The sequence below is a fragment of the Azolla caroliniana genome, unplaced genomic scaffold, assembly GCF_043228905.1.
Source record: "Azolla caroliniana isolate FFs.n. ecotype wild unplaced genomic scaffold, voAzoCaro1.0.p SCAF_11, whole genome shotgun sequence".
NCBI classification, from domain to species: Eukaryota; Viridiplantae; Streptophyta; class Polypodiopsida; order Salviniales; family Salviniaceae; genus Azolla; species Azolla caroliniana.
In genome coordinates this window covers 705,096-732,808 of record NW_028230446.1, presented here as the reverse complement: position 1 = coordinate 732,808, position 27,713 = coordinate 705,096, and the positions used below count along the sequence as shown (strand labels likewise).

At 38.1% G+C, this 27,713-nt stretch overlaps 3 protein-coding genes and 1 non-coding gene across 6 annotated transcripts; 2 read left to right on the top strand and 2 right to left on the bottom strand.

Annotated features, from left to right (window-relative positions):
* The first annotated feature begins 789 nt into the window (after positions 1 to 789).
* On the top strand, positions 790 to 10,765 carry LOC147857516 (putative pentatricopeptide repeat-containing protein At3g15130). 2 transcript variants are annotated; one of them, XM_087326791.1, is made up of 4 exons: positions 790 to 2,744; positions 2,817 to 3,435; positions 10,547 to 10,611; positions 10,711 to 10,765. In XM_087326791.1, the coding sequence occupies exons 1-2, from the start codon at positions 1,640 to 1,642 to the stop codon at positions 3,419 to 3,421; spliced, it is 1,710 nt and encodes a 569-aa protein (XP_087182917.1). In that variant the 5' UTR covers positions 790 to 1,639; the 3' UTR covers positions 3,422 to 3,435; positions 10,547 to 10,611; positions 10,711 to 10,765. The 2 variants fall into 2 exon arrangements, with proteins under 2 accessions (XP_087182917.1, XP_087182916.1); XM_087326790.1 differs by having other exon boundaries at positions 790 to 3,435.
* Positions 10,766 to 12,976: 2,211 nt separating this feature from the next.
* SCO2 (protein disulfide isomerase) lies at positions 12,977 to 14,964 on the top strand. 2 transcript variants are annotated; one of them, XM_087326671.1, is made up of 3 exons: positions 12,977 to 13,422; positions 13,758 to 13,884; positions 14,618 to 14,964. In XM_087326671.1, the coding sequence occupies exons 1-3, from the start codon at positions 13,012 to 13,014 to the stop codon at positions 14,683 to 14,685; spliced, it is 606 nt and encodes a 201-aa protein (XP_087182797.1). In that variant the 5' UTR covers positions 12,977 to 13,011; the 3' UTR covers positions 14,686 to 14,964. The 2 variants fall into 2 exon arrangements, with proteins under 2 accessions (XP_087182797.1, XP_087182796.1); XM_087326670.1 differs by lacking the exon at positions 14,618 to 14,964 and adding an exon at positions 14,439 to 14,604.
* A 1,258-nt stretch (positions 14,965 to 16,222) lies between these two features.
* On the bottom strand, positions 16,223 to 16,325 carry LOC147857514 (U6 spliceosomal RNA). The gene has a single exon (XR_015530553.1). It is a non-coding gene; the product is annotated as a U6 spliceosomal RNA (small nuclear RNA).
* Positions 16,326 to 19,485: 3,160 nt separating this feature from the next.
* Positions 19,486 to 23,139, bottom strand: LOC147857513 (polypyrimidine tract-binding protein homolog 3-like). Its single transcript, XM_087327403.1, has 15 exons — positions 23,012 to 23,139; positions 22,812 to 22,883; positions 22,622 to 22,698; positions 21,968 to 22,046; positions 21,739 to 21,871; positions 21,522 to 21,586; positions 21,392 to 21,441; positions 21,249 to 21,290; positions 21,125 to 21,164; positions 20,984 to 21,041; positions 20,871 to 20,884; positions 20,666 to 20,779; positions 20,441 to 20,584; positions 19,939 to 20,368; positions 19,486 to 19,847 (listed from the first exon to the last, which is right to left on the bottom strand). Exons 1-14 carry the CDS (start codon positions 23,066 to 23,068, stop codon positions 19,979 to 19,981), a joined length of 1,335 nt encoding a protein of 444 aa, XP_087183529.1. The 5' UTR covers positions 23,069 to 23,139; the 3' UTR covers positions 19,486 to 19,847; positions 19,939 to 19,978.
* Between the last annotated feature and the right edge of the window lie 4,574 nt (positions 23,140 to 27,713).

Below are 27,713 nucleotides of genomic sequence, written 5' to 3'. Positions count from 1 at the left end.
TGATATTTCAATGAATGATTGAATTACGCACGCGTCTTTACCAAATAAGAGTTGGTAACGACATCATGACAAGTCATTCCTAAGTGCCTAACCATGATAGCGCTGTATTGGAGGTGATATGAACTTGTGAAAATGTTTTTAATAGGAAATGACATGGAATTTGACAAATGTCAATGCCATGATCAACATTGTCTTCTGGCTGACCAATATAATAGTGACGTTAAAGGCCTGGTAAGAACAGGGTGTATAGTGGTGGCCTTAAAGACAAAGTAACAAGAGGGTGCTGGGGTAGAAAAGTGATACCATTTATGAAGAAACCAGTAAACCTGAATCTACCTTTTCAGTGTGATTGTGAGGTGTATTCCCTCATGGCCTGCTCTTATGAAGAGCATCCTTTGTCGTCTGAACTATAACAAGAGCATAGAACGAACTGGGTTTCTATGAACTTGTGGTTATTTAGTCGCAGAAGGTCAAGAGTCATTTTTGTCAATGTTTTAAAACCGGAAACGTGAGAGAATGGCTGAAAAAGTAATAACAGAAAGCTTGAGAAAATGGTAGAGAGTGAGAAGTCCTCTTTTTTGGAGGCGTCTCTCTTTTCCACAACCATAGCTGTTGGTGAAGAGGAATAAGAAGACCATGGAATCTTTTGCTCCATTACTGATATCTATTTTCCTTCTCAATCATTTACTTTCTCCTTTCTCTTAATCTCTTCATTTTTTATTATTTTTTCATCTCCTATTATTTCCAAGTTTCATAAATCAGAGTTTACACATTAATTTTTTGAACATGAGCTTCATGGTTAATGCCTTTTCTTTGTTTCGTTGTTTATTAGAGTACTCTTTCTTCCCTACTGTCATTGCCATAGCTGTTTGCTTTCTTGATGAAGTTGAAGAAAATATTGATAATGTCATTGCTATAGACTTAGCTCATGATAATCCACAATATGAACTTCCACATGTAGTTTGTCCCGTCGAGCTTCCTCTCCAACATCGCTAATGGATGTGGCCACACTCGCCAAGATTCCCACTATGAACACAACCGAGGAAACCATCTGCACCGCGTTAGCGCTCTTCAAGGCCTTGTCTAATAGCCACTGCCTCTGATAAATTTCCTCCTCCAAAGATCTCCTTGATTAACAAGCATGGAATCTCTGTAGTGCTGATATCATGTCAATGAATGGCTGAAAATAGAGAATATGGAGACAATTATTCAACACAGGGAAACAATGGAAAAACAGATTTATAGTATAGTAAAGAGTGCTGAAGCCTGACTACAATAGAGGGAATGATACAAAGGGATCCGTAGCTCAAGTGCTCCTAAGTGAGGTTAGATATAATTCAGTGGCTACATGAGGAGCTAACCCTAGAACTGTCTCTTAGGTTCCTGTAACTTCTAACCCATCTACAGTATTAAATGTAACACTCTTTTTGTTGATTACACTCGCGGGTGGTTTGTGCTTGTCCACACAAATGTATTATATGTACACTGCCAGGGGCCTTTAATTCAACAAAGTGGAAGTGGGTAAAAATAAGTGAGGACATCTCTCTCAACTTTCCCTTCCCATGGCCTAAATTTGACCCATGCCATTCGATCCTTTTCCGGATCTCACAATGACAATACTGATGATAACTGCTGATGAATGATGGATGTCCCGAAGCAACAGCAGCAGCATCGATACCACCGCCTTTTGGCCATGGCTACCCTGGCCAGGCAAGGTGGGAAGCTATGTGAAGTCATTCGGGCTGTGGAAGAGACAAAACAGGAAGGGCTCATGCATGCCGTTTCTAGTGACATTATATACTGCCTTATCAAAGGTTGCCTGAAGAAGAAGGACCGTGTTTCTGCGAGACGCATCCACCAGCTAATTATGGGGACACACCTTGGGTCAATCACCTTTCTCAACGATAACCTCATCCGCTTGTTTGCCACATGTGGGGCATTGCAAGAAGCTTATGATGTATTTTTACATGTTCAAAACCCTACTGCGTACACGTGCAACTCTATGATCTCTGCATTTACCACGTTTGGTGAGAATGGACTAGCTCTGTCATTGTACAACGATATGAAGTGTGCTGGGATCATGCCAGATAAGGTCACTTTTTTGTCCATCTTAAAAGCTTGCACTGGCATTGATCACATAAGGTATGTGCATGGGGAGATTTTCGAACATGGATTTGAATTTGATTTGAGTGTTTGGAACACAATATTAGCTGCATATTGTAAATGCTCGGATGTGAAAGATGCCGAGAATGTCTTTAATAGCATACCATGTAAGGATGTGGTCACATGGAGCGTCATGATTTCAGGATACGCAGAGTATGGACATGGTTGGCTGGCATTGAACTTTTTCCAGAACATGAGGCAAGTGGGCATTGCTCCCAACACCCTCACATTCTCCTCCCTGATGAAAGCATGTAGCAGCATAGGTGACATCCATGAAAGCTTCTATATACATGACGAGTTCTTGAGAAGCCATGCAGCATCCGATCCAGTGATTGAGGGTGCCCTTGTGGACATGTATGTGAAATGTGGGGGTACAAGAGAAGCACGCAAAGTTTTTGATGATATTCCTAAGCCTGACATCGTATCTTGGGGTGCAATGATTCTAGGCTACGTGATGCAAGAGGATGCTATTGCTGCACTTACGTTTTTTGAAAAATTGGAGCAAACAGATTTGAAACCAAATCGAGCTATCTATCTTTCTGTGACAAAAGCATGCGGCAGCTTACGGGCGATAGAACAAGGTAGATTTGCTCATTCTCAGATTATCAAAAGTGGGCTGGAGTCTGATGTTGCAGTTGGGACTGTGCTTGCAGACATGTACATAAGATGTGGAAGCCTATCTGAGGCTTTCCGTACTTCAAAGGAGTTGCAGAACCCTGATGTCATTACATGGGGGACAAAGGTGTCAGGTTATGCATCTCATGGGAGCTCTTCATTGGCTTGGGAATGCCTCAAAGACATGCAACAGTGTGGATTGCGACCTGGTGATGCTGCATTTACTAGTATCTTGACTGCTTGTGGTCACGCTGGCCTCCTCGTGGATGGGCACCATTATTTCCAAACGATGAGGGAGGTTCATGGAGTTGTGCCAAATATGGAACATTTCAGTTGTATGATCGATTTATTTGGTCGCGCAGGCTTGCTTCAAGAGGCAGAAGCTTTACTTTGTACCATGCCAGTTTGCCCAGACATTGCTGTTTGGAGGTCGTTGCTTACGAGCTGTAAAAGCTATAACAATTTAAATTTTGCTAGGGAATGCTTTGACAGAGCTTGCATATTATATCCCGACAATGCTTCTGGATATGTTCTAATGTCAAGCATGTATGCTGCAGTCAATATGTGGGAAGATGTTGAACATATAGAAACTCGAGGAAATCGGCTGGTGACTGATGATGGTGGGGGCAGACAGACTGGATAGAAGTTAGAAGCAAGGTTTACCCGCTGTTCATCGTCTGAGTTGACATCCAGCCTATGAACTGCTTGTGTTTATGGTAGATTTTTCTGAATGGAGAGATTAAGAAAGAATGGAGTGGGTATTTGCCACATTCAGAGTTGGTGCTTTCTGTTCATGTCATGATTTAATGATTCACCATCTGTCCGTAGATAAGTTGGGAACTGATTTCTGAAAATAATTGCAATTCATTATTAGCAGGGCAATTATTTTGATCACAGTCATATTCAAGTTGAAATCAAAGTCCTTGTATGAGCTTAGAGGATAAATGGAACAAAAATAATTTCCATTTTAGAAGGGGTGTGATGATTGAAACATCTGTCCCATGTGAGGCTTGCACAATGAGTGAATTGGGAACTGGCCTTAGTGGGCAGAAGACCAGCTGAGATTTACGTCATTGACTGAATTGTTGGATGTTGTTGTGCAGCTTGCTCAATTCAAGTGGCAAGTGATCTTAATGGGCAGTATTTAAGATGGGCAGAAATGGCCTTGAAGTTATCCTACATTAGCATTGTTAACTAAATATCAGCCCTAACATATTGAACCCATAAACATTCGTATAATACCCACTGTCCAATATTCTTCGCACACTCTTAAAATGATAAGCAGTTCAATTTTAATGCAAGGAACGCAATTGGATGGTAAAATTTCCTCAAGTGGGCTTAGATTTAAGCAGGATATCCTACTGCACAAATTTCTACTGAAGGTTACAATTTGTCCGTGTTTACAAATGTGGGTGAATTCATGTTATCCGTACTGAATCAAAATTAGATTTAAGCAGGATATCCTACTGCACAAATTTCTATTGAAGGTTACAATTTGTCCGCGTTTACAAATGTGGGTGAATTCATGTTATCCGTACTGAAGGTTACAATTTGTCCGCGTTTACAAATGTGGGTGAATTCATGTTATCCGTACTGAATCAAGTGGGCTTAGATTTAAGCAGGATATCCTACTGCACAAATTTCTACTGAAGGTTACAATTTGTCCGCGTTTACAAATGTGGGTGAATTCATGTTATCCGTACTGAATCAAAATTAGAAACTCTAGGTTATGAAAAGCTACATGATCATGATCTTAATGCATGTGGTTTTTGAGTGTGAAGTATATCACTAATATGTATGTGTTGAGTAGTGGTCAATGAACATCATCCTTGAGGTTGGTGGTTGTGGTTGAATGAGGTTATGAGGAAGTTCAACAAGTGCTGGGTGTCCTCATGCCCAATAGACATGACGAACAATGATCGGGTGATGGTATGGCCCATGTGCTTCTATCGTGGTACTCGCAGGTTCCATTGTTAGTGGAGGTGTGGAGCTAGCGAAGCAATCAGCGATGTGTGATTGTCATTGCGTCCGGCATGCTATTATAAGGCTTGCTTCCCTATGCTTTTGGAGCTCAAACCAGATTTGTCCGAAGTGCTCTCCATCATTTGTCGAATGGTGGCGTAGAGGTTGCCATACTTCTCGCTGATGTGCTAGTAAGCTGGACTACTCACAAAATGTTCATCGCTTTTGATCTCTCCGTCACATAATTTACAAAATCTTTCAGGTCTAGATATGCAGAGTGCCTAGGCGGCTTGCTTTGATCTCTAGTTTGTGGGAGGAAACTCCGTGTTGCCTATTGCTTTGGGAGCACTATGTGGCATGTAGACCTCAGTCCACATTTGAAGCCATCCTTTGAAAAGGTCATGAAATGATCTTTGTAGTATGTCATCTTTGGGGAAAGAAGCTCCCTTGGTGTGATCCAAATCTTTTGGGTAAAGAGCTACCATAGATCTTATTGCAATACCTTGTCCCTTTCATCATTTTGGAAAGGAATACAATATCAGAAGGGTGGCAATTTCTTCATACTGAGGCCATTGTTGTTGAACCACTTCATTACCTATGAATAAAATAGTTCTCTGTTAATGAGCTGGAGTGGTCGTATTGTTGTCCTTAGTCACTTCTCTCTGTGTTGAGTTCTAGCAAAAACAGCCCAAAGCACCATTGCTCTTCATATTCCATTAAAGTGCATGGGCCAAAGCTTTGTTTGGAGATGCAGTGGTATCTCCTTATTTCATAAAAAAACAGCACACTGGCTGACATAATGCTCCTCTGATTCCACTACCCAGTGGCACAATTGTCAGATATGTTCCTCCATAGGTTTGCGTGTATTTCTTTATATCTTAATTTCTAACTTATGCGAAGAGTTCCTTAGCTGCCCTATTACACTATGGAATTCACAAGATAGACTTGTATCCATACAAGGTTTGATAATAAATCTTGAGTCTTACTGTGGGCCATTTTCTTACCTAGAGATGTTGTGGGGCAGATCAATCTATTCTTTTCCACTCTAGTCATGTTTAGGTATGGATAATTCAAGCTTGATTAGAATGAGGGTCATCAAACCAACCATTATTTTCTCCATTTTCGGCAAGTCATGTTGAGGACACAAGTACCAGTCTTGAATAACTTTGCTTAGAAGCTCCCAAACCCATTGCATACTGGTCACTAATCTGAATAATGCCTCGGTCCCTTTTGGGATGAGACTGTTGATTTTTAAGAGAAAGGTATATATAGTTATAACTTATAGTAAATGTATTTTAAGAGGTCATAATGGCCTGTAAGACCAAACAAGAGATTACAGCTGAATTTGTTGTCTCATCTTTGAGAACAGCAAACCAAAACAAACATAACTAAACAAACAAACAAACAAACAAATATAAAAATAATATAAATTTATTTTAAGACGTCAAAATGGCCTGTAAGACCAAACAGGATATTACATCTAAAATTGTTGTCTCATCTTTGAGAACAGCAAACCAAAACAAACATAACTATATATATATATATAAATGTATTTTAAGAGGTCAAAATGGCCTGTAAGACCAAACAAGAGATTACATCTAAAATTGTTGTCTCATCTTTGAGAACAACAAACCAAAACAAATGTAACTAAATAAAAACGCAATTAGAAATATAATTAAGACATGACAAAAGAATCTTGTCATCTATACATGTAAGGTTCTCAAGTCAGATACATTGCACTTTTTGTCTTCGAAAGATGTCTCGCATAGGTCGATTCAGAATGGAGGTCTCCAAAGCAAGGGAAGCACCTATGATGGGTGATAAATGGCCTTTATTTGTAGATGACAAGGCTGGTGAGATCATGGTACACGAGGCTGAGGTCTACGTGCATGGAAAATTGCTATTGCCTGATCTATTTGTTCTCCTTATCCCTGTTGGGATCCAATTTATGTAGCCCTTGATTGATTTGTAACATGAGTTGGAGTGATGGGGCTAAAGAAAGCTATGATTGTTCTTTGTTGATGAGCTTGTGTGGCTGTGTTGTTGTCTGTCAACTTCTCCCTGTGTCTCTTGAGTTCTAGCAAGAAACACCGCAAATGCCGTTGGACCTCATATTCCATTACCTTGCACAATGGGCTGAAGAATTGGTATCTCCCCCTTATTTCATAAAAACAGCAGAATGACAAACATAGTGTTCTTCAAATTCCACTCTTTGATGACACAATTGGAAAAAGCTTTTTTCTAGAGGTATTTGTGCATATTTGTGTACCTTAATCTCTAACTCATGGAAAGAAGTTCACAAGTGCCCTATCACACTGCGCAATGCACAGGATAGATGTATGTCCATATAAGGGGGCCTGATGATGAATCCATCCTCCGATGTGTGTAAAAAGTGTTGTATAGTGAGCCATCTTCCTACCAAGAGATCTCGTGGGGTTGATCCATATTGTTTTGTTATCCAACTTGATAATATCAGTTCGCATCACGCAATTCTTTTCCATTTTGGTCATGTTTAGATGGTGACAATCCAAGCTATATTGGAGTGGGGGTAGTGCATTAATGTTTATGCCATGTGACTCAAATCATTGCTGGGTTTCAGCATACCAACAATGAATATCTCCATATTCAACAAGTTATTTTGACGACATAATTGCCAACCTTGTGTACCTTCATTTAAGAAGCTCCCAAAGCCGTTGGATATTGGTCACTGATCAGAATAATGCCTCAATGCTTAATGGAGCAGTTCCCATGTTTGCTTGGATCATATCATGGGGCACCAATGCTTTCCTCATCATGTAGGCAATCATTGAGCCTAAAGGTCTCTCTAAATCTTTCTAGTTATTTGCCTTGTTAATAACAATCGGCAACGTTTCGGTTCGGTTTGAGAGTGTCAAAACTGAACTGTTTAAAAATTTTGAAACTTGAACCGAACCGAACCAACTACGAACCGTTAAACTGAACCTTTTAAAAAAATTCAAACCGTTAAAACCGCAGTTTTGTGGTTCAATTTCGGTTTTTCAACTTAGATCAAAATTCAAATTTTAAAATTTAAAATATTTCATTATTTAAAATTTTAAAGATTTTCCTAAAATGTGAGAATAAGGCTTGAAAATGAAAAGATCATTTAAATTATTTTTTTAAAATAAAAGATTTTTTTTTAAAATTAAAGAAAACTAAAAATTGAAAAAAAATAAAAAACCATTAAACTGTTTAAACTCAGGTTCTACGTGTTGAAACCGAACCGAACTGAACCAATTAAACCGTTAAGCCTTGGTTTCACGGTTTTGTTCGGTTCAAACCGAACCGTTGCCGACTGTTACTTGTTAAGACTATTTGTACTCCATAGAGATGAGTTGGTATGACAAGTGTATAAGATAGCCACAATGTAGTTGATGGCTTTTGGAACTGCAAATGTGCACATTGTCTTTCAAGAGCACGAAGGGCTGCAAATCCACGAGAGAGTTGAGCTCAAGCAGCCTCTTGTAAGAACTAAAGCCCTTTGAATGTTACTCGTAGTTATGTGTAGAGGATCATGCCGACGCCATCTTTCCTCTCCCAAGAAGAATTCTGGTTCTGATCTTGTTACCCATGCTTGCATGGTATCGCTATAGTTTTATCTGTCTACTGACAAACCTTTGTTTGTATGAAATACTTTTAAGGCATTTAGATGTCTTTATAGTCCTTCCGGGGAATAATATTTGTATGGCTATACTTGCTAGGCATGCTCTAGAGCCGCCAAATCTCTCTATGTAATGTGACCCCTCATCTATATACAAACTGAAGAGAGTGGATGATAGTGAGCAACCTTGTTTTATTTCAATTCTGCTAGCCACATCCTTTGACACCCCATTGGGTGACAACGCCTCTTTTGATATGGATTCATACATGCATAGATTCCCCATTGCATATCTACAGAGAGAAAGGTTTATTAACATCTTCCAAGATGCCAAAAATGGTCTATGAGACTGAACGAGAGATGACAAAAATGTTGTCTCATCCTAGAAACAAACTAAAATAAATAAAATATAGATAACTAGATCAGTAAAATTGCTTAAGGTTACAAGATATTCCTTTTAACTAAGGAGCTTAGACAGACCAAAACTTTTGCCTTCAGAAGATCTCCAATATGTGCCCATCTAAGATAAAGGTCTCTAAAGAGAGTGAGAGAGAATTTATTATTGTCTTCAGAAGTCAAATATGACCTATGAGACCAGTATAACATTTTCACGTGAGAGTGAGTAGTGAATTTCCATGTTCAAGAACTTTGCTAATGAATGTTGCAATTGGGATTGCACAATGTGACTGTGAGAGAAATTCATGCAAAGATTGGGTTTGGTCAAAAATGTGTGAAAGCATAGTAGAATGTGATCAAAGGCAGAAGATTGTATCAAAGTGTGATGCTCAGACTCCTGAACTTGTTTAGGACAAAGTGTGCATTATCGACTACTAGGAATTGGCAATGGTTCAGTTTTGGCTTAACCAGTTTGGGAGTTTCCAAAGTTGAACCGAATCGATTCCTAAACCGATTAAAGGTAGCTGGTTTAACCAAGCCGTTTAAGCCTTAACCGGTTTGGTTTGGCTTGAGAAATCCCAAACTGAGCTCAAACTGGTTAACGAAGCTCAAGCCTAAACCGATAAAACCAAACTGCCAAACCGTTTAAAAACGGTTTAACGGTTCGGTTTAGGCTTCAGCCGAGCTGTTGCCAAATCCTATCGACCACCACATTGTAGTGAGTGTGAGCTAAGTCTCCTAGAACCAATGGTTCAGATGGCAGACAATGGGATGAGCTCTAACATGTATTGATGTGTACGATTTCTCTGTTCAATGAAGATTATGGTTATGTAGTTACACTTAGTATAACGTGAGAAGCGTGAGCCTCCACATGTTGCACATGTCATGAGACATTGGTGTTGCAAGAAGGCCTCATTCACAATGGAATCTTTTGAAGAGATAAATATATTTTTAACGTCCACGGGAGACTGATTGCGATCTATGAGACATGACCATACTAACTACCCAAAGAAACATGAGTGGAGGTTTAGGATAGAGCAAAGAATGATATGAGCTTCCAAGAGGTGGTTAAAAAGAATTAATTACGCAATGTACTGTGCTGTAAAAATAAGTTCTCTCCTAAGATGATTATGCCCAAGGTTATGGAGTTTGAGCTTTGACAATTATAATCTCTTCGTTACAACACCGCTGATCTCTGATTATATTTTCATATCCAAAGTTTGGTCTGATGCATGTCCTTTATACGAGTCAGAGCCTGACATATCCATACTAAGTCATGCCAAGATATCAAACCATGTGCAGATTTGTAAAAATGCCATTTATCAATGTCAACATGGGATCTTTTATCTTTTCGAGGATACAACCTCAAACAGGTTCTTGTTAATTTCTGGGGTGGTACCTAATCTGCCTTAACAGTGTTCTTTTGCACTGATGACTAGCACTAAATTATCCGAGTAATCGTTGTGATGGAATGTACTACAATTCACTGTGTCACTCTGAGTGAAATGTCTTGTAAATTCCATGTGACATAGATTCGGTCTCTCAAATCAATGCTCCATGCTAATAGAGTTGGTGTGACCTACTTATGGAACAAGTAGATTTTGATGCAAGGATCCTGGAAGCTGAATGGAACTCTATATGTGCACACCAGTGGAGTTTGCTTGATCTCTCAAATGAATTTAAAATCTGTCTAGATATATGTTCCTTCACCTTTTCACAATCTTAATCTGTCATTTTAAATATTCCATGTTTTTTTGAGCCTTGGCAATGATAGTCTAGCTTTTGTTTTCTCAGCTCTTGGAGCAAATGCCAGGTGTCATTGCTGCCTTAGATGCACACTTGGATAGAGCTGTTTCAAGGTAATCCGGGTACCTACATTCCATTCTGTTTTTACATGGCATATAATATTCTATATGCGTAAACGTGTTTTGCGTTGACATGATATATCGGTTTGATAGTCTGTCAGAATTAGAGACACACTCAGTTGCTGAAGTGAAGAAAGTCGGTAGTCATTCACAATAGAGGTCTTCCTAATTGGGAGGTCTCGTCCCCACATATTTCGCAAGTCATCAAAACATTGAGGATGCAAGATCAAAGATCTAATGCGTAGTCAATGGATGGTGTGCATAAACAACACTTTCTAACTCAACTTTTTCAAAATGGTGACAACAAAGGAGTGCATTACTTGTTAGATATTCACAATGTCTCTAAACAATTATGGTGGTACATGAACTATTGTGAATGCGTTGTTAAATATAATACAAAAGGCATCTTTGTTTGCCTTACATGAATGACCTGTAAGGTTGGTGATAGAACTAAATTGTGATTTTAGAAAGTCTTGCATGTGATTGACACTCACAAAAGACTCCCACCAACTTCAAGAACATGGTTGCAATAATCTATTTATATAACTCCAACATATTCTCGAATTATATGTTACTCCTTTTCTTGTAAACATTCCTAACCACACCACACATCATGCTCAAACATTGATTCCCCTTTTTTCTCAATATTCTTTTCCCAATCTCTCTCATGAATTGCTTGGATCTCCTATTTGTTGCCATAAATCTTACATTATATTTTGCTCCTTTTCTTCTCAACAATCTAACCATATATCGCCATTTTCTTTCAAATTTGCATGAATTGCCTTTTTGGAAAGTAATTATGCTACACATTTCATGATGCGGGTGTTAGGGGCAAGTTCAAAGTTCACTAGTGAGCTTTAAATTAAAGAAATAGCTTGCTGCCATGACTTGAAAACTTGGCAACAATTCACAGACACTTAGAAACAAGAGATGCTTTCAATAGTTAAAGTAATCTGGTTAAATATCCTAGTACGATTGCACAAATCTCAAAAATAGATAGTGAAGCTTTTGTAAAAACATGAGAATCATTGGGTTTTCATTAGTCTATGAAAAGTAATTTGAGTCTGCATATAATATATGATAATGGATTAAGTTTGCCATTAATAGAATGTAAAATCTTGAAAGATGAGCAAGTATATGTACATTTAATGAGATGTTACTATAGGGCTTGTCTATTGAACCAGCATGAACTTGATTTGGCCCTCATAAATTGAATGTAGAGATTAATGTAATGCAACTACCATGAGATGGGAGATCAACCCCAAACTATGCACCATTGAATCCTCTAAAAGTTGTTCCTCCATCAATATGGACTCTTGATCTTAAACTGGCGTTTGGTTAAATCTATTATTGGTAGTGCTAACTTAATTAGAGTTCCCATATTCGTTAAGCACACAACACTAGTTGATGAAGATCGTTCTCTCACAATATTACGACCAAGTTTGTCTTGTTTATGATCCTATGTATGTGAATCCTCAATTGTGACACACATAAAAAATGACCAACTATGTTCTCCTTCCTACAAAGCATTTCTTTCTCATGCATTGAACACTAGTTGATGAAGATCGTTCTCTCACAATATTACGACCAAGTTTGTCTTGTTTATGATCCTATGTATGCTAATCCTCAATTGTGACACACATAAAAAATGACCAACTATGTTCTCCTTCCTACAAAGCATTTCTTTCTCATGCATTGAAAGGATAATAAACATTTAACTATCAACCTGTCATTTCATGAAGTTGATATACCGTTGTGGTTAAGAGTATCTCTCGATAGTTTTTCCACATTAAATTTTTGTTGAAGTCAAAATGCAAAAATACACTTTGGAAAAATAAAGAAAAGAATGAAGGCCTCACATTTTGAGGACAAGCCTAAATGAGACAACAAGTAACGTAAGAGCCTCTGCATACATTGATGGAAGCTACAAATACAATCCCTAACATAGAGCGCATGATAAAATGTTAGCGTCCTGCCCGGTCCCTCGACCTCGAATGGCATTGGACAAACACAACTTTTGTGGCCATGGCATGGCAAGTATGCACATAACTTCTCAAGTGTCTCACGGTGAGACCTCAGGGCAATTTACTACTAGCACATGGAACACCCCTCTATAAGAGAGCCATGTTGACTCGTGCCCATCTCCGATATCTCAATAGTGCATAATATCCGCTCTAGCACAAGACCGACTTTGCATATATATAAGAGTGTGCCAGTAAGTGGCTCCAAATTCCCTAGGCCTTATGGACATCTCGAGTCGGACATTTCCAGTTTGGCTTGGCCCCCGCAATGTGAAACCAGAGATCCCTTCAAAAGATTCCCATTGAGAATATTCCAGATCCCCCCCCCTCCTCTTCAAACTACCTCTCAAGGATTCTTTCATGCTGTCATAACATGCTTCATGGGAAGTTTGAATTAGGGTTAGGGTTAGGAATCGGGTTTGGAATAGGGTTACCCCATCAGAAACCGAGACGGCCATCGCTGCCATCGGTCAGATTCGTCGTTCGAAGTGTTTTCGTTTTGCCCATCAATCCAGATCAGCTATGGCCACAGAGCTCTAACCCTTCATTCGAGGGATCACAGAGCTCCTCTCGCCCCAACGAGTGGCGTGTTTATGCCAACAGAAATGTTGATGAAGATAATAACAATAGCAGTAAGAAGAAGAAGAGGACGAATCGATGGTTTAAAGACAACGAGAGCTCCCTCAACAGACATGAGCCCCTTCCCCTACCCATGGCCTACCCTGGTTCTACTCCTAACCATCAAGATGTGGAGAACTTGATGAACTGCGACACAGAGAAAGAGGTCAAGGCTCATTAAATCCAAATTGTTTTTTTCTCTACTTCTGCTTTCCACAAATTGTATGTACATGTCGATGTTGATGTATTGCTCGAACCTAAATCTTGATTCATTTTTAAATTCTTTGCACAAATCGTATGTATTTGAATTTGTGTCTTTAAAACCTTTAACCCTAAACCTAAACCCTTTCTTATTTGATCAGATTGTTTGTACCTTCATGAAAATTATTCCGATTAATCCCTAAACGCAAAATCTCTTCTTCTCTCGTACATACATGGAAATGCATCTTATTTGAGAAGCTCATTCTGATTAAACTTATTCTGATTATGTGATACAAACAGGATTGCAAAGATGTTTTATATCAATGGACAGGGAAATGCACACGATGTCATGGGACCGGTGAAGTAAGCTATTATCCGAAGAAAGGCCGGGAAGTTATATGTAAATGTATTCCTTGTATGGGTTTAGGTAAGTCACGAGTCTCTGACAATTGATTGTGCAAGTGGCTTTGCCATGTTACTGCATTTTTGTTCTAAACCTAGCCAAATCTGAAGCTGTAAACCATGTCATAAATAGGACTACATAATTTTTCATTAAGCTGATCTTGGTTTGGAAAGACAATGCGAGCAAGGAAGAGCCATAAAAACAACTTGCGTATATATTTCCTAGGTACAAATTCATGTATAGTAAGAGGGGCATGTATCAATGCTTGATTTGTGTGTTGATCTCGATGCACCAATGCTTGTCATTCAGTTCATTGTATAACAAGATTTAAGGCTCTATGTTCCTTAATAGGTCTTGAGATCAGTTGCCATTAGTGTTTTGAATGTGAGTGAGATCTAAACATCAGCTTTTCAGCAATTTTCTGTGAACTGCATTTAATGATGACTATTGCCTGCAAATTGCATCTCTTGTATGTGTATATGTTTCCATATGGTGAAAGCTATGGTCTCCTTTGACTTATTTTATTTTCTAGGAATGTCTATGAATCCAAGTGTCTTTGCTTTTGCGACTTTGCACAGGAACAAATGTCATGGGCTCAACCTTTATTAATATGGCATGCCACTATTTCTCTCCTCCAGCTAACCCTTTAGGAACCATTCATTGAGTCATCTATTATTGATTTACTTGCATAAAATTTAATGTCTCACTAAGAACTACACATGGGTTTTACATTTTTATATTGTTGGTTCTTTTGCAGGCTATGTTCACAAGATGACAGTTAGAACCGAGGTAGATGTGATGGAAGATTTGGATGGTGGCACATGATCCAACAAATTAATGGCTTCCTCTAGACACAGTTTCATGCTTCCCCTAAAATAGTCAGTCTCCCTTTAATAATAGGCAGTTTTCTTTCCTACAACATTCAGATTGTTTCAAACCTCATTTCACTCTCCCCAAAGAGCGAAATATTTTGTGGAAAATAGCTTTTTTGAAAAGTCGTGACATTTCAAACATATAAAGCATGGTTGCATTAACCATGATTATTTATTGAGTAAACATGTAATGCTCCTATACAAGTTTTTGATTAATTGGATTTCTTTCTCACATGCTCTCACTTGCATTGCTAATTTGTCTCCCATGAAGTCAGGGTAATCTTCAGTTTAGTCAACGCAGTAAACCCCCAAGGGAAATGCCAAATTTATGTTTGCTGGAAACTGATGATTTATGATGAGCATCAATTGAGATGCACTAAATTAGCTTTTGATCCCTCAATAGATCTCTCTTTAGATGATTTTAAATTTATTTTTGCTTGAAACTGTTGATTTATGATGAGCATCAATTGAGATGCACTAAATTAGCTTTTGATCACCTGATAGATCTCCCTTTAGATGATTTTAAAGAGCTGTCTCCATTAGTAAACCCACAAGGAAAATGCCAGTTCTATGTTTGCTGGAAACTGATGATCTATGATGAGCATCAATTGAGATGCACTATATTAGCTTTTGATCCCTCGATTGCTCTCTTTAAATGATTTTACAGAGCTGTCCTAGTACAACACTGAAGATTGGTCTTCATCATTGCAATGCAATGGTATATAAGACAGATATTTTCATGCTCATTTTCCTTTATTTGCAATAGATTATTTGTTCAAAAAAATCTACATTACATCTATTATTCACCTTTGATATTCCTGATATTGCAATTCTATTTGACAAAAAAACTCCCTAGGTGATTAATACATTTTGTTTACGGCAAGATTACGTGCCCTAAGTACATAATGCTTAATGCTGGAGTTACATAAGATATTTCTTTCGTCAGATCTGTTTATCAAGGATGCCCACATAGCTAACTATTGTTTGCTATTGTTACTAATCCATTAGATGTTTCTATCAATGCTTGTAAATAATAGGTTGTAACCCATTGTTTGATTGTTTGATAAAATTAGCCTCAAAACCGGTTTAGAAATCTAGGAAAGAGTCTTTTGTCTTGCTTCTCCGTGTGTCCAATGGATAACACGCAAAGATGGATTGAGATGTGAGTTGCGGGAATGTTTCTTACGAAGGCACACCACCTCCCCCTTTGGTGCGCTTTCTGGACTAGGGTTGTAGCATTGTAACATAAGAACCGATGAATTCTTATATATTCTATTGTGTACTCGTTCGTAGGTTGATATTTTGGTGTCTTAGGCATTTGAGGAAGAATTGGTAGCTCAATGTTTGGTGATGATTCTTTCATTTTCTTGCAAGCCTCACATGAATTAGAATTAGAATTTTTATCGTCCATAAAGAGGCCAAATTTGACCTATGGGACTAGAGTATACATGTGTTCTTGACGTGTCTCCTTCCTAAAAAGGGGTATTCATAAAATTTTGGACCCTTTCTCGATTTGTGCGTGTCATCCTTGTGAAGGGGTCATGCTAATCTTCTCTGTATTGTTCCTTGGTTATCAAATGTACCCGAAAGGACTTGGTGAGAAGGGGATGCATGTGTGAGACCAATTTGGCTTGGTGTTTGGATTGCACATTAATTGAAAGAAATCTTACCTCATCTTGTATACTAGGAGGGATTTGGAATGTCTAGGATGACAAGGATCCCTAGTTTAAAAAGCTCTATTTTTCAACCAATATACAACAATTACGTATTCTTCGACAAATGATTTTAACTTAAGAGGCATAACCCCATCAAGACACGTCACACAACTAACAAGTTGTAATAATGTATAGCTAAATTATTGCATTAGAAGCTACAATCTTGTCCATGTCATATATGCCTTGTATCAATGTATTATTGAACCCATAATATTGTAGTCGTCGCAATTATGAACAAAGGACTTTGCTTTCCATTGTGTGACCTCTTTGATATTTTTTGTAGAGAAAGAGAGATGAGATGGGAATTGCATGGAGTGTGTGGAACCATGTGGCAACCCCTAAGCAAGAGATATAATATTGGACATATCTACGTATATTATGGATTGTTGATTTTTGTTATTGCATGACATATGTTTACACTCACAATTGTGGATATCTATTTTCCAATATTTCATTGAGAATGAAAGTGTAACACATAGCACACGAATGAGACCGTGTGGTGCCAATTACTCAATGCAAGTATTCCACTTAAAATTACTTGTTCTTCATGAGTCAAACACTTGGTTGTCTCATGGCAAGAACATTGTACTTCCTCGCTAAAGGAGTTACATGTGTCTTCTTGACTACAAAGTTGGCATGGAAAGGGGAGGTTGCGCTCTTAATTTAGTCGTTAGTTTAATTTGGAGGACAAAGAGGTGGGAAGATGTAGTTGAGGCTTGAGCTTGGAGATTTTTATACTTTGTTGAGACATGACAATATTCTACATCTCGCCCAATTTTTGGTTTATTTGGTAGTGTTTACAAAATATAACATCGATGTAGGGTCCTTGCCTACGCAAACCCAACAACAACCATGGGCATGTTGTTGGGAACAAGGTTGTCAATGAGCGGATAACAAATTAGCACTATGTAGTAATAGACTTTCAAGATGGGAGATTAGATCAATGACAACGGAGATTAGACTTCTACAACTTAACAAGATTAATCAAGGAGATTAACAACTGAGAGAGAAGGATCCCAAGAGACACACAAGAATGTAACTATATTATTCAAAAGTTACAACAGAAAAGAATGACGACATCATCTCAAACTAGGTTATAGGTTCAATTATATATTAACTGAACTAGGGCGACTGCCCTTTGAGCATATTACAAATATGGCCTAATCTAGTTTGTCCAAGTTTGATAATGTTTCAACACATGTCACTCTAAATATGGCTAGACTCTAGTGATAAATCTCGAAATATAATTGACATTCTAAATTGCCACTTTTAGCAAAGATCTTCATTTGGAGAGTATTGAATGAGGGTTCATATTTGGAATTAGCTTTAAAGAGACATAGACTTGCAATAGGCAATTTCGTATTTATTTATTTATTTCCAAAAAAAACTCCTTCCATTAGTTATAAAATTTTACAAATGAGACGATTATGTACAAATCCCTGTAGGGACGAGATAGTTCCATCTTATGTGGATGCCCACTGACTCAATAAAGGGAGAGGTTGATCATTGTTGGATGAAGGCTAATCGTTGTCTTTTAACTCCATTGGAGCCGCCCTTGAGGCATCATATTGGCTCTTTAGAGTGGCTACAATTTCACTCCATGGTTTTTTGTGTTGTTTAAGTCGAAGATAGTATTCATTATTCACACTGTTTTTCTAAGATTTGGGAAGTTTTGTCATGTTATTTTGATGGCAAGACAATGGGTGTTATGGGAAATGTTTTGTATTTGATGGTAGGTGTTAAGTTAGAGCATATCTATGAAGGTTGGAGTATTAGAGTCGCAATTTTGTTTATTGGAGCAAGGTTAAATTCACTCCATGGTGGAGTGTTTATCTTGCCTATTGGTGATTCAACATGGCCTACTACCCATGCAGTGATGACACCAACCAAAGAAGGAAGCTTATCTTCTCAGTAGGTGATCCAACTTATGCGTGATGCTTTGTTTTTGTATTAACTTTTCTTTGTTATCTTTTTCTCAAATGAAGGTTGCGCCTAATTTAAGAACATGAAAATGAATACATAGGACAAGTGTGACAACCCTTGTTAGGAGTGCCTCCAAAACAATAATGCAAACAATTGTTACCATTGTGTTTGCTTTGTTGTTCCCACCCTCTTCAAGAATAGCTAAACACATCACAGAAACATTATTAACAATTTCACAAGCTTGGATCTTAAAAACTAGTTATTGTTCAGAAAAGTGAGGATACACTTGGAACCAATCATGAGAAACAAACTAATCAGGTAGGCAACTTTCTGCAGCAACCTTACAAAGGAAAAACTGCATAATGCCTAAATTTGATGTTATCAGTATCCAAATATCATGAAATCATATGCCAATCAAAAGTACCATAAATCCAGTTTTACAAATATACCTTGGCCTTTCACTAAGCCTCTGCAAATCACACGATATTGTGAAAGGGATTGTGCATGATAACACGAATCACCTGTTCTTTCATATATGTAGCTAGCAAACAAATTGTGCTATAATGACACTCGAGCATATATGTATACGCAAAGGTACATTGATCAAACCCATCGATTCAACTAGAATTGATTCCCGAGAACAAACAGAATATCCCATATGCAAACTTTCCTTGCACATCAAATCAAGAACTTCATGAAACTCAAGTACTTGTGTAATGTGCACTCAATGTTATAAAGGTTCACTTTTTATGATGCAACCAACAGGCATATACTGACATATGCTCATTAGTTGAATGATTTTGTGCAAGCATTTGCATTCACAGTAGTTCGCATGATTTTACATGTCATTACAATATCACCAGCTTTCTTATGACATTAATCTCTTTGAGTCTCAATCAATACCCTGTGATCTTCCAATTCCATGCCTCCCAGCTAAATAGAAATCGATTAAACAGAACAAAGCCAGTATCATCCATGATTTAGGGTTTAGGGATTAAATAGATGCCATCAACCCAAAAATAAAATGATTGTAAAAGATCAACCTAATGATAAATCAAGATTAAGTAACTAAGACACCTATTCCAAGTAATGAAGAAATGTATCGCACCTCGTGATTCATAAATAGTGTTGTAAGTTATATATATTGTTTTGCTTACAAGTTAAAGAAAAATGAAAAGCCAATTGACTCAAGTCACACTGGTCCTGCAACTCAAAAACATGGTAAAAAAAATAAATCTTATCTCAAAACATTTCAACTTACGCCAATGCATACAGATGAGGATCTCAAATTTGCAGTTGAACAGATCTCTGATTGACAGGGATGGTGAAGCAATGCAGGTTCAAAAAACCTCTCCCACAATCCCATTGCAGAGAACGATTACTAGGAATTTCACAGGTTGCCTCCACAAGTACCAAAAACATGTAATATCCCATAGTATTGCTAAATACAACCTAAAGTGAGTTGAGTCATGACAATCTGCAACACAACGTAAAGGTAATACTGAATTCATTACATACATTATGCAGCTCCATAGCATGCTAATAACTAATAAGCTTATAGAAGTTACCTGTCTGAAACTCCACATGGCAGGAAATTTCGGAATGAGGCTAAACTGATCTTGACTTCGAGAAGGCAAGACGAATAGTTTGACCCTGAAAGAGGCTAGCATGCTTGCACATAAGTGCTTCCATTGCTTCTTCTTCGGTATCAAACTGGACCAATGCTTGCTTTTTCCCATTGGCCTCAAATACTTTTGCATCAACGATTTGTCCATGTGGTTCAAGATGTGCAGTAATATCTGCTTCAGTTACATCATTAGGGAGACTTGAGATGTGAATCATCTTTGTTGGGGCACAACAGTAGCGCAAATTCTTGGTGACATTGCGGTTGAAGCGATTCAAGCTTGAGGAGGAATAATCATGTGTGTCTGAAGAGGGGTTGATTTGAGTGTACTTAGAGAAGTTTACTTCCATTTTGTTTCCGAACAGTGTTACCCCCTGAACATTACGTACCGTTAGAGCAAGTGCAAGCAAGACCCTAAAAAGAAGATCCAGCTTTTAATATCTAACCTTGAGATAATGTACAGCAAGTTCTGCTTGCAGGCCATCACCCATCTGAACAAGTGCATGATCTGGTTTGTTGTGCAAGAACTTTATCCTTACAATGTTTCCATAGTTTGAGAAAAGATTGAATAGTTTATCAGCATCAACTTGCTGGAGACATACGAAGTGTAAACACATCATTATGAGAACCTCCTTGTTGAATTAAAGCCATTAAATAGTCTTATATCGCACCTCATAATTTAGATTGGAGACAATAAGGGTTGTTCTATCATTGGTACCAGTTATACCTTGGGGAAGCACTCCCCCAAACATTGCTGCAGCAGTAACACTACCACCAAGAGGCATCTAAACAGTATATAAAGGAGTATTGAAACACCTTATGCATCTTCAAAACATAATTTCTGACGTAAAGGGTATTAAGAAGGAAGCCACATACCTGTTGAAAGGCTACTGAAAACGGTTTCAAAAAATTCTGATGTTAGAGATATGTTTACTAAATGAACACTTGCAAAAATCACATAAACATCTCAATGTCAATTAATTGCACACCTGGTCGCGATACTCCCGGCTGCAAGGCATACATATTCCCATTTTCTCCATAAAAGGGCTGAATTATATAAATCAGCATGATTATATTCACGAAACTTATAGAAATAAATCAATCCCTCCAAATGAAAAAATGCCCCATACCATTCCTGGTTCAGGTGGTAAAGATGGGTTTGTGTAGTCCCTGTTTGTACGTCAAGAATCAGCCATTATTACAGTCTTCAAATATGTACATATACATATTAATATTTATTGGAAATTTTATCACCTCATTCGCTCGTTGTTCAGTTGAACCTGCAGTTCTGAGAGGCTGTAAGCGATTTAAAATCTATATCAGTACGCAAATTATCTTTACTACCTCTTAGGATGAAAAGATTTTTGCTTTTGCTAGAACTTCAGAAAAATACATACTTTGAATACTGGATATCTAAGGTGCAACACCCATCATAAATATTTCGTCCCTGTATGAAATCAGAGAGGACCATTATCAGATGCATTTATTAAGGTGGCTGGCCATAGAGAGATAGAGAGATTGTAAAACCTGCACATTGTTTCTTGCTTGCATAGCACCATTCTGGTCTGTGAATTGGACGAGGGCTTGAACGCCTGCAAACAAGTTCAGCCCAGCAAAGTTCAAGCTTAGAAGTATATCATATTTGCTTCCAGTTTCTAGGTGTAGTAATAGAAATGGTGGAAACTTTCTGTAGAGATTTTAAATGTCGTTGAGTTAAATCCAAAAGTTAATGAAAGAAGCAAACCAGCTGATTTTTGGAACGTTACAATCTTCTCGATAAACCCATAAGCTGAAAAGACTTGATGTAGTACGCTCACTGTAATGGGAAAGAGGGGGTTGTGGATAGTTACTAGAAGAATACGATTGGGTTGTGTGTCCTGACAGAACAGCATTGTGCCAGAGAACAGAGTAAGAGAAGATATGAGGAGCATGCATACGATAGATACGGACTGCTACATATAATGAAGAAAAACCTGATCTTGTTGTTGACGCCATGATTCAGGAACAGTGAGCTCCAAATGTGATGAAAACTGGATGTAAACATTTCTACCCCTGTCATCTCACAAGAAAACATGATCCATAAAACACAGTCTAATACTTTAAAAAGCAAAGTCTGTCCACACAAGGCAGTAAAATGCTCGTGAAAACAAAACGTTGAAGCAGAGATAAAGGAAATGTGATGTTAAAAAGCTAAAGCAGTATAATTCTTGGAAAGACGGAATTGAACCATAGATCAAGGATACACAATACAAAGAAAAAACGTATAATACTTGGCATAGCAAGAAAAAATTAGGTTTGTTAAGGGAGCACAATGCATAAAAACGCAGGATAATGTGAGAAAATAGATATCAAGGAAAAATGACCAATGAACAGAGTATAATATTTGAAAAGATTAGCAAATATCAAGGAATACAATCCATGTATGTGTCCTAGAGCTTCAAATATCCGACATTGAAGCAGGGAAGGAAAACAGGGTCCACAAAAATCAGTATAATTCTGTGGGCCACAAACGGCAGTAAAAATGCTAAAACAAACAGAGATAAAGAAGAGTCACATCTACTGCAGAGTAGGGAGTATCCTATGGGATTGAGATGGACGGGGAAGCTAAAAAGAAAGGAATCATTCACCTGATGGTAGGCTGTGTGCTGTCATAACAAGACACAACACTCGTGGCAGAGGAGAGGTCCTGCATCTGTATCAAGGCCTGGCAGCGAGCAGGAAAAGAAGAAATTGAGAACGGAATTTTACTGTTTTCCTTTCCACAAGAAATTATCATTTCAAAATCGGTTCCTGTCTTGCGTGATTCTCCTTTCATACCTGGTTTTTCGCCCTCAGCATCACGAGTTTCGCTACTTTGCCAAACGGACGGACCAGCTCTGTCAAATCCTCCTGCTCGACACACACAAAAAGAACGCAATCCATCTCTTTCTCTGTCTCTCTCTGTGTCTCTCTCCCTTCTATAAGACACACGCAAAACACACAAACCCAAAGACAAGCAGAAACACGCGCACGATTACCTCTGTAATTTCGGGACCGACATTCCGAAAGTGCAGGACTTTGGAAGGTTCCGCCATGGTTTCTCCGGCTCTCTCACAGGGTCCTTCGATGTGTGGCGAAAGGAGCTCCTTACGAAGTACAACTACAGACAGACAGACAGACAGACAGACAGACAGACTGCTACTCCTTCTTCTTCTTCTTCTTCTTCTTCTTCTCTTCTTCTTCTTCGTCTTCTTCTACAAAAGAAGAGAAAGACACAGAGAACTCTATGGAGGTCCTAATTCTTCTTCTTCCTTCTTTGCTTTTGCTTTTGCTTTTGCTTTTGCTTTTGCTTTGGCTTTTGCTTTTGCTTTTGCTTTGGCTTTGGCTTTGGCTTTGGCTTTTTAGTTGTTTTAGCCCTTGAGTCAGGGTGTGATATTATCGTGTGTGTGTGTGTGTGTGTGTGTGTGTGTGTGCGTGCCTGAGTGTGTGCTCCTTTTCCTTCACATGCGCTTCTGCGGCCTGAAATCAGGTTGTGCCAGCGCACGTTTTGTACATACAGATGTGTGTCCCATCCTGTAATCGGAAACGTGACCCAACCATCCATCCGTCCGTCCGTCCATCCATTAGCCCTTGGGTGCCACTCCGATAGATAAGCAAGCACGCACCGTACGTACATCATTCTCGCATGTCGTCGTTAACTCCAATAGGACGCCGAGAAACTCTTCTTCATCGCATCGTCTTCCACGGCACATAATGACCACCCTGAAGGAACATGATATCATTATCACATGGATTGATGAGAGACATTGAATCCACTCCTATTTCCCTATATGCATTGGTAGCAAAAACATGCAACTTCTATAACTACAATACAAGGACCATCACTCATAGAATAACCATGAACAGGGTGGAGAGATCATAGTTTATGGATTCCTTGGCACTCCCACGTCTTCTCTCTATTTACTTCATCTATCCTCACTTTCCAAAATACGTGTTTGATATCTCGAACCTATGAAGAGTAAACACCAATTGGACTAGATGACATATACTTTCTTAAATAATCCACTACATGAGTGACACAATTCATATGCACACCATCAACCTTTAGTTGTTCATGAGTAAGTGCTCGTTTTATAATTGCACTTGCTCCATCACGCTCACCTTTTCCATGGCCAAACCTGAAAAAGTTCCATGTCATCTCCAATCCTATTTCAGAAGCATACCTCCCAACAAAATAGAATGGTTGTTTAGCCTTAAATCGTGATCCAGCTCCATCAGACCAAACCCAATGTTGAGTAAGCTCCAAATGTTGATCTAACAACCATTTCCAATGTAATAAAAAACAATGTTGGATGAACAAGGTATTGTGTTTCTTATCAAGATATATAAATAAATAAATTACATTCCTTGCATCACCCGAAATTTGATAATAAGTTATGTAAACAATAATTGTTACATGTATTGATCACCATTAATGGATTGTATTTCATTTTGCTCATTGAAAGTACAATTCTCTACAAAATCTACTACTAAGACCACTACGTCATTTGAAAATTTAGAATATGCAAGTCTGCCATAAGTAAATTAAGTTGTGCTTAATGAACTTTTTAAGAGATACTAAGAAAAGAGAGGACGAATCTCTTGGTTTAAGAAACTTTCTAGCTAAATCTTTTCGTTTACACACATTGCCTATGTAAGTTGTCTCAACATTTTCAAACAACTTAACAAGGATTAAAGTTTCACTACTCAACTCTTTTGGAAACCACCTAAAACAATAGGTTCACAATCTAAACATATACCCATAACACACTTGTAATGGTGAAAGATAGCTCAAATCCTGGAGGACACAATATTGAATCTAAAAGACTAGCCATTGATCTGTAAACATTCTCTTATGCCTTACATTGTTCTATATGGTTAGATTGACAAATTGGACATTTACAAATTCATACCACATCCTATAGTAAGGAGCTATGGTGATGGTTAACAATTAGTAGCTATTTCACTATAGCTACTAATTGTTAAAGTTATTAGTAGTTATTTACCTATAGCTAATAAGCTATGAATAAAAGTTGATGTAGTGTAACTAGTTAAAGTTATTAGTAGTTATTTAGTTACAACTACTAGTTGAAGCAGCTTATTAGTTTTTTGTAGTGATTTAGCTATGGCTACTACCATGTGTAGTTCATTAGTTGTTGAATAATGTATGTTCCTTCTTAGCTAGTGAGTTGGGGCGAGTAGTTATGGTAATGTAAGTAGCTTATCAGTTTTTTGTAGCTAATTAGCTATAATTACTAGCTCATGTAGTTAATTAGTTATTGAATAATGTATTTTCCTTCTTAGTTAGCGAGTTGTGGCTACTAGCTATGGTAATGTAAAAAACTTATTAATTTTTAATAGTTAATTAGTTGTGGCTACTACCTGATGTAACTAATTAACTATGGAATAACATATTTTCCTTTATAGATAGTTAATTATGCCTAGTAGCTATTGTAATGCAAATAGCTTATTCGTTATTCGTATTTAATTAGTTATGGATGCTAGTTGATGTAGGAAATAGGTGATCTAACATGATGTTTATTAGTTATTAGAGGCTAACTAGTTGTGGCTACTATTGTATAAATAATTAGAGAATTAGATAATAAAATAGTTGTGGTTAATAAATAGTAGCTAGAAATATTCATTTTGAGTGATCTTGGCTTATTATCACTAATAACATGAATAAGATAAATATAAATACTTCAGGTACATCAAGAAGGTGAATGGGATGCTCCTCGTATTGACTCCTTCCAAAATGTTTCCTGCACAAATCTTTCTTATTGGTTAGAGTAAATTAAATTCAGAGAAGATGATGGTTGAGGTGACAGTCGCGATGACGTCAAGAAGGGATGCCAATGAACTCCCCTTCATTATTAATCTTGTTGCAGATTTGGTCGTCAATGTAACCATGCCTACAGAGGTGCAAGCAGAAGTAGATCATCTGTGTCAACTATCGATGGTGGTACACGTAATCGGTGGGCATCCTAGTCATTGAGTGTCGAATACGGGAAATAATAGATGTATTCACATTGTCCCATTTGGACATACTAGGTTTTAGGCTATTTATGTACATACTAGAAAGGGCAGTTGTGACTCATTCCAAAATGTTTCCTGCACAAATCTTTCTTATTGGTTACAGAGAAGACGATGGTCGAGGCGACAATCGTCAAGAAGGGATTCCAATGAACTACCCTTCGTTATTAATCTTGTTGTAGATTTGGTCGTCAATGTAACCATGCCTACGGAGGTGCAAGCGGAAGTAGATCGTCTGTGTCAACTATCGATGGTGGTACACGAAATCGGTGGGCATCCTAGTAATGGAGTGTCGAATACGGGAAATAATAGACGTATTCACATTGTCCCATTTGGACATACTAGGTTTTAGGCTATATTATGTAAATACTGGAAAGGGTAGTTGCCCTAAATCCATTGGTATTTAAACTGACTTTTGTAACCTAATTGTTGGGGTTGTTGTTGTCATTTGTAACTCTAAGTAATAGTACAGTTACATTTTCGTGTGCCTACTTTGGTGTCTCTATTCTCCATGTCTTCTCTTTGATCTTATCTCTGATTAAGTTGTTTTTACTCTTTAAATTTGTTACTATTTGCTACCTACTTGAGATCTTCATAGGAAGTGTGTTGATTCTTGTTCCACACTTGACAGCTGGCACCAACATTTGGGATCAAATCAAGGTTCTTCAACTCACTGCCGGTCGTCATCTATCTTCATCAACACCCCTTTGGAAACCTTAGAAAAACTTTTTGTTGACTTGTTTGCTTGACTAGATTTTGAGATCTCAGTCAGACTAAAATCTCTCAACCGGCAACTTTCTCAAGATCATTCCTTTGGAGGAAGAAAACACCTGAAAACTGGCACTTCGCTGAGCTAAATCACTCCTGAAGTAGGCCAATCAACTGTACTTTGCCTTCTGATTATAGCCGCTTGAAGTGAGGTATTTCCATCAATTCGATTGTAAATCGTGCTTCATAAAGTTTGATAGCAATCGGTCGGGCCATCCAGCATTGTCCACCCACTCGTCGTAACTACTAGAAGTTGCTTCAGTCCCAGGAACAACCCCATCCGTGCTTCATTCGGCTAGACAAAATTTGGGAAGACTAGTCAAATTTGTTCCTCTAATCGTCATAGTCACTCGAAGTAGGATCACCCTGGAAAATGGCACACAATTTGTGATCGACACTTTGAAATCGGCAATTGGAACATGACTTACAATTAACTATGCTCAATCAGGCTAAGTGATATTCGGGAAGACCAATCGGCTTTGTCCCTCCACTCACTGTAGTCATTCTAAGCAAGTTTAGTACCCAACTGCCATCCTAAATCCAATCGACTAATCAATTAGCTAATTCGAGTCCAATTCAACTAGACCAATCGGCTGTAGTCACTCTGGATTGAACGCGTCGACAGTAGAATCCGATTCGGCTCATGTTCAAACTCAGCTAGAATGAATTCAAGTGAGCCAGTCGGCTACACCCAACCACTGTTTGTAGCCAACTTCGAATAAAACCTCCAAAAAGTCGACACAGATGGCATCAACATCTGGCTCATCCGAGATGAGTCTAAGGAAGTTCGATGGGTCGAACTTCAACTTTTGGAAGGAACAAATGCATGACTATCTAATAATCAAGGGTCAAATCAACCCAATCGAGACAGAAAATGCTCCCGAAGGATACAAGTCGAAT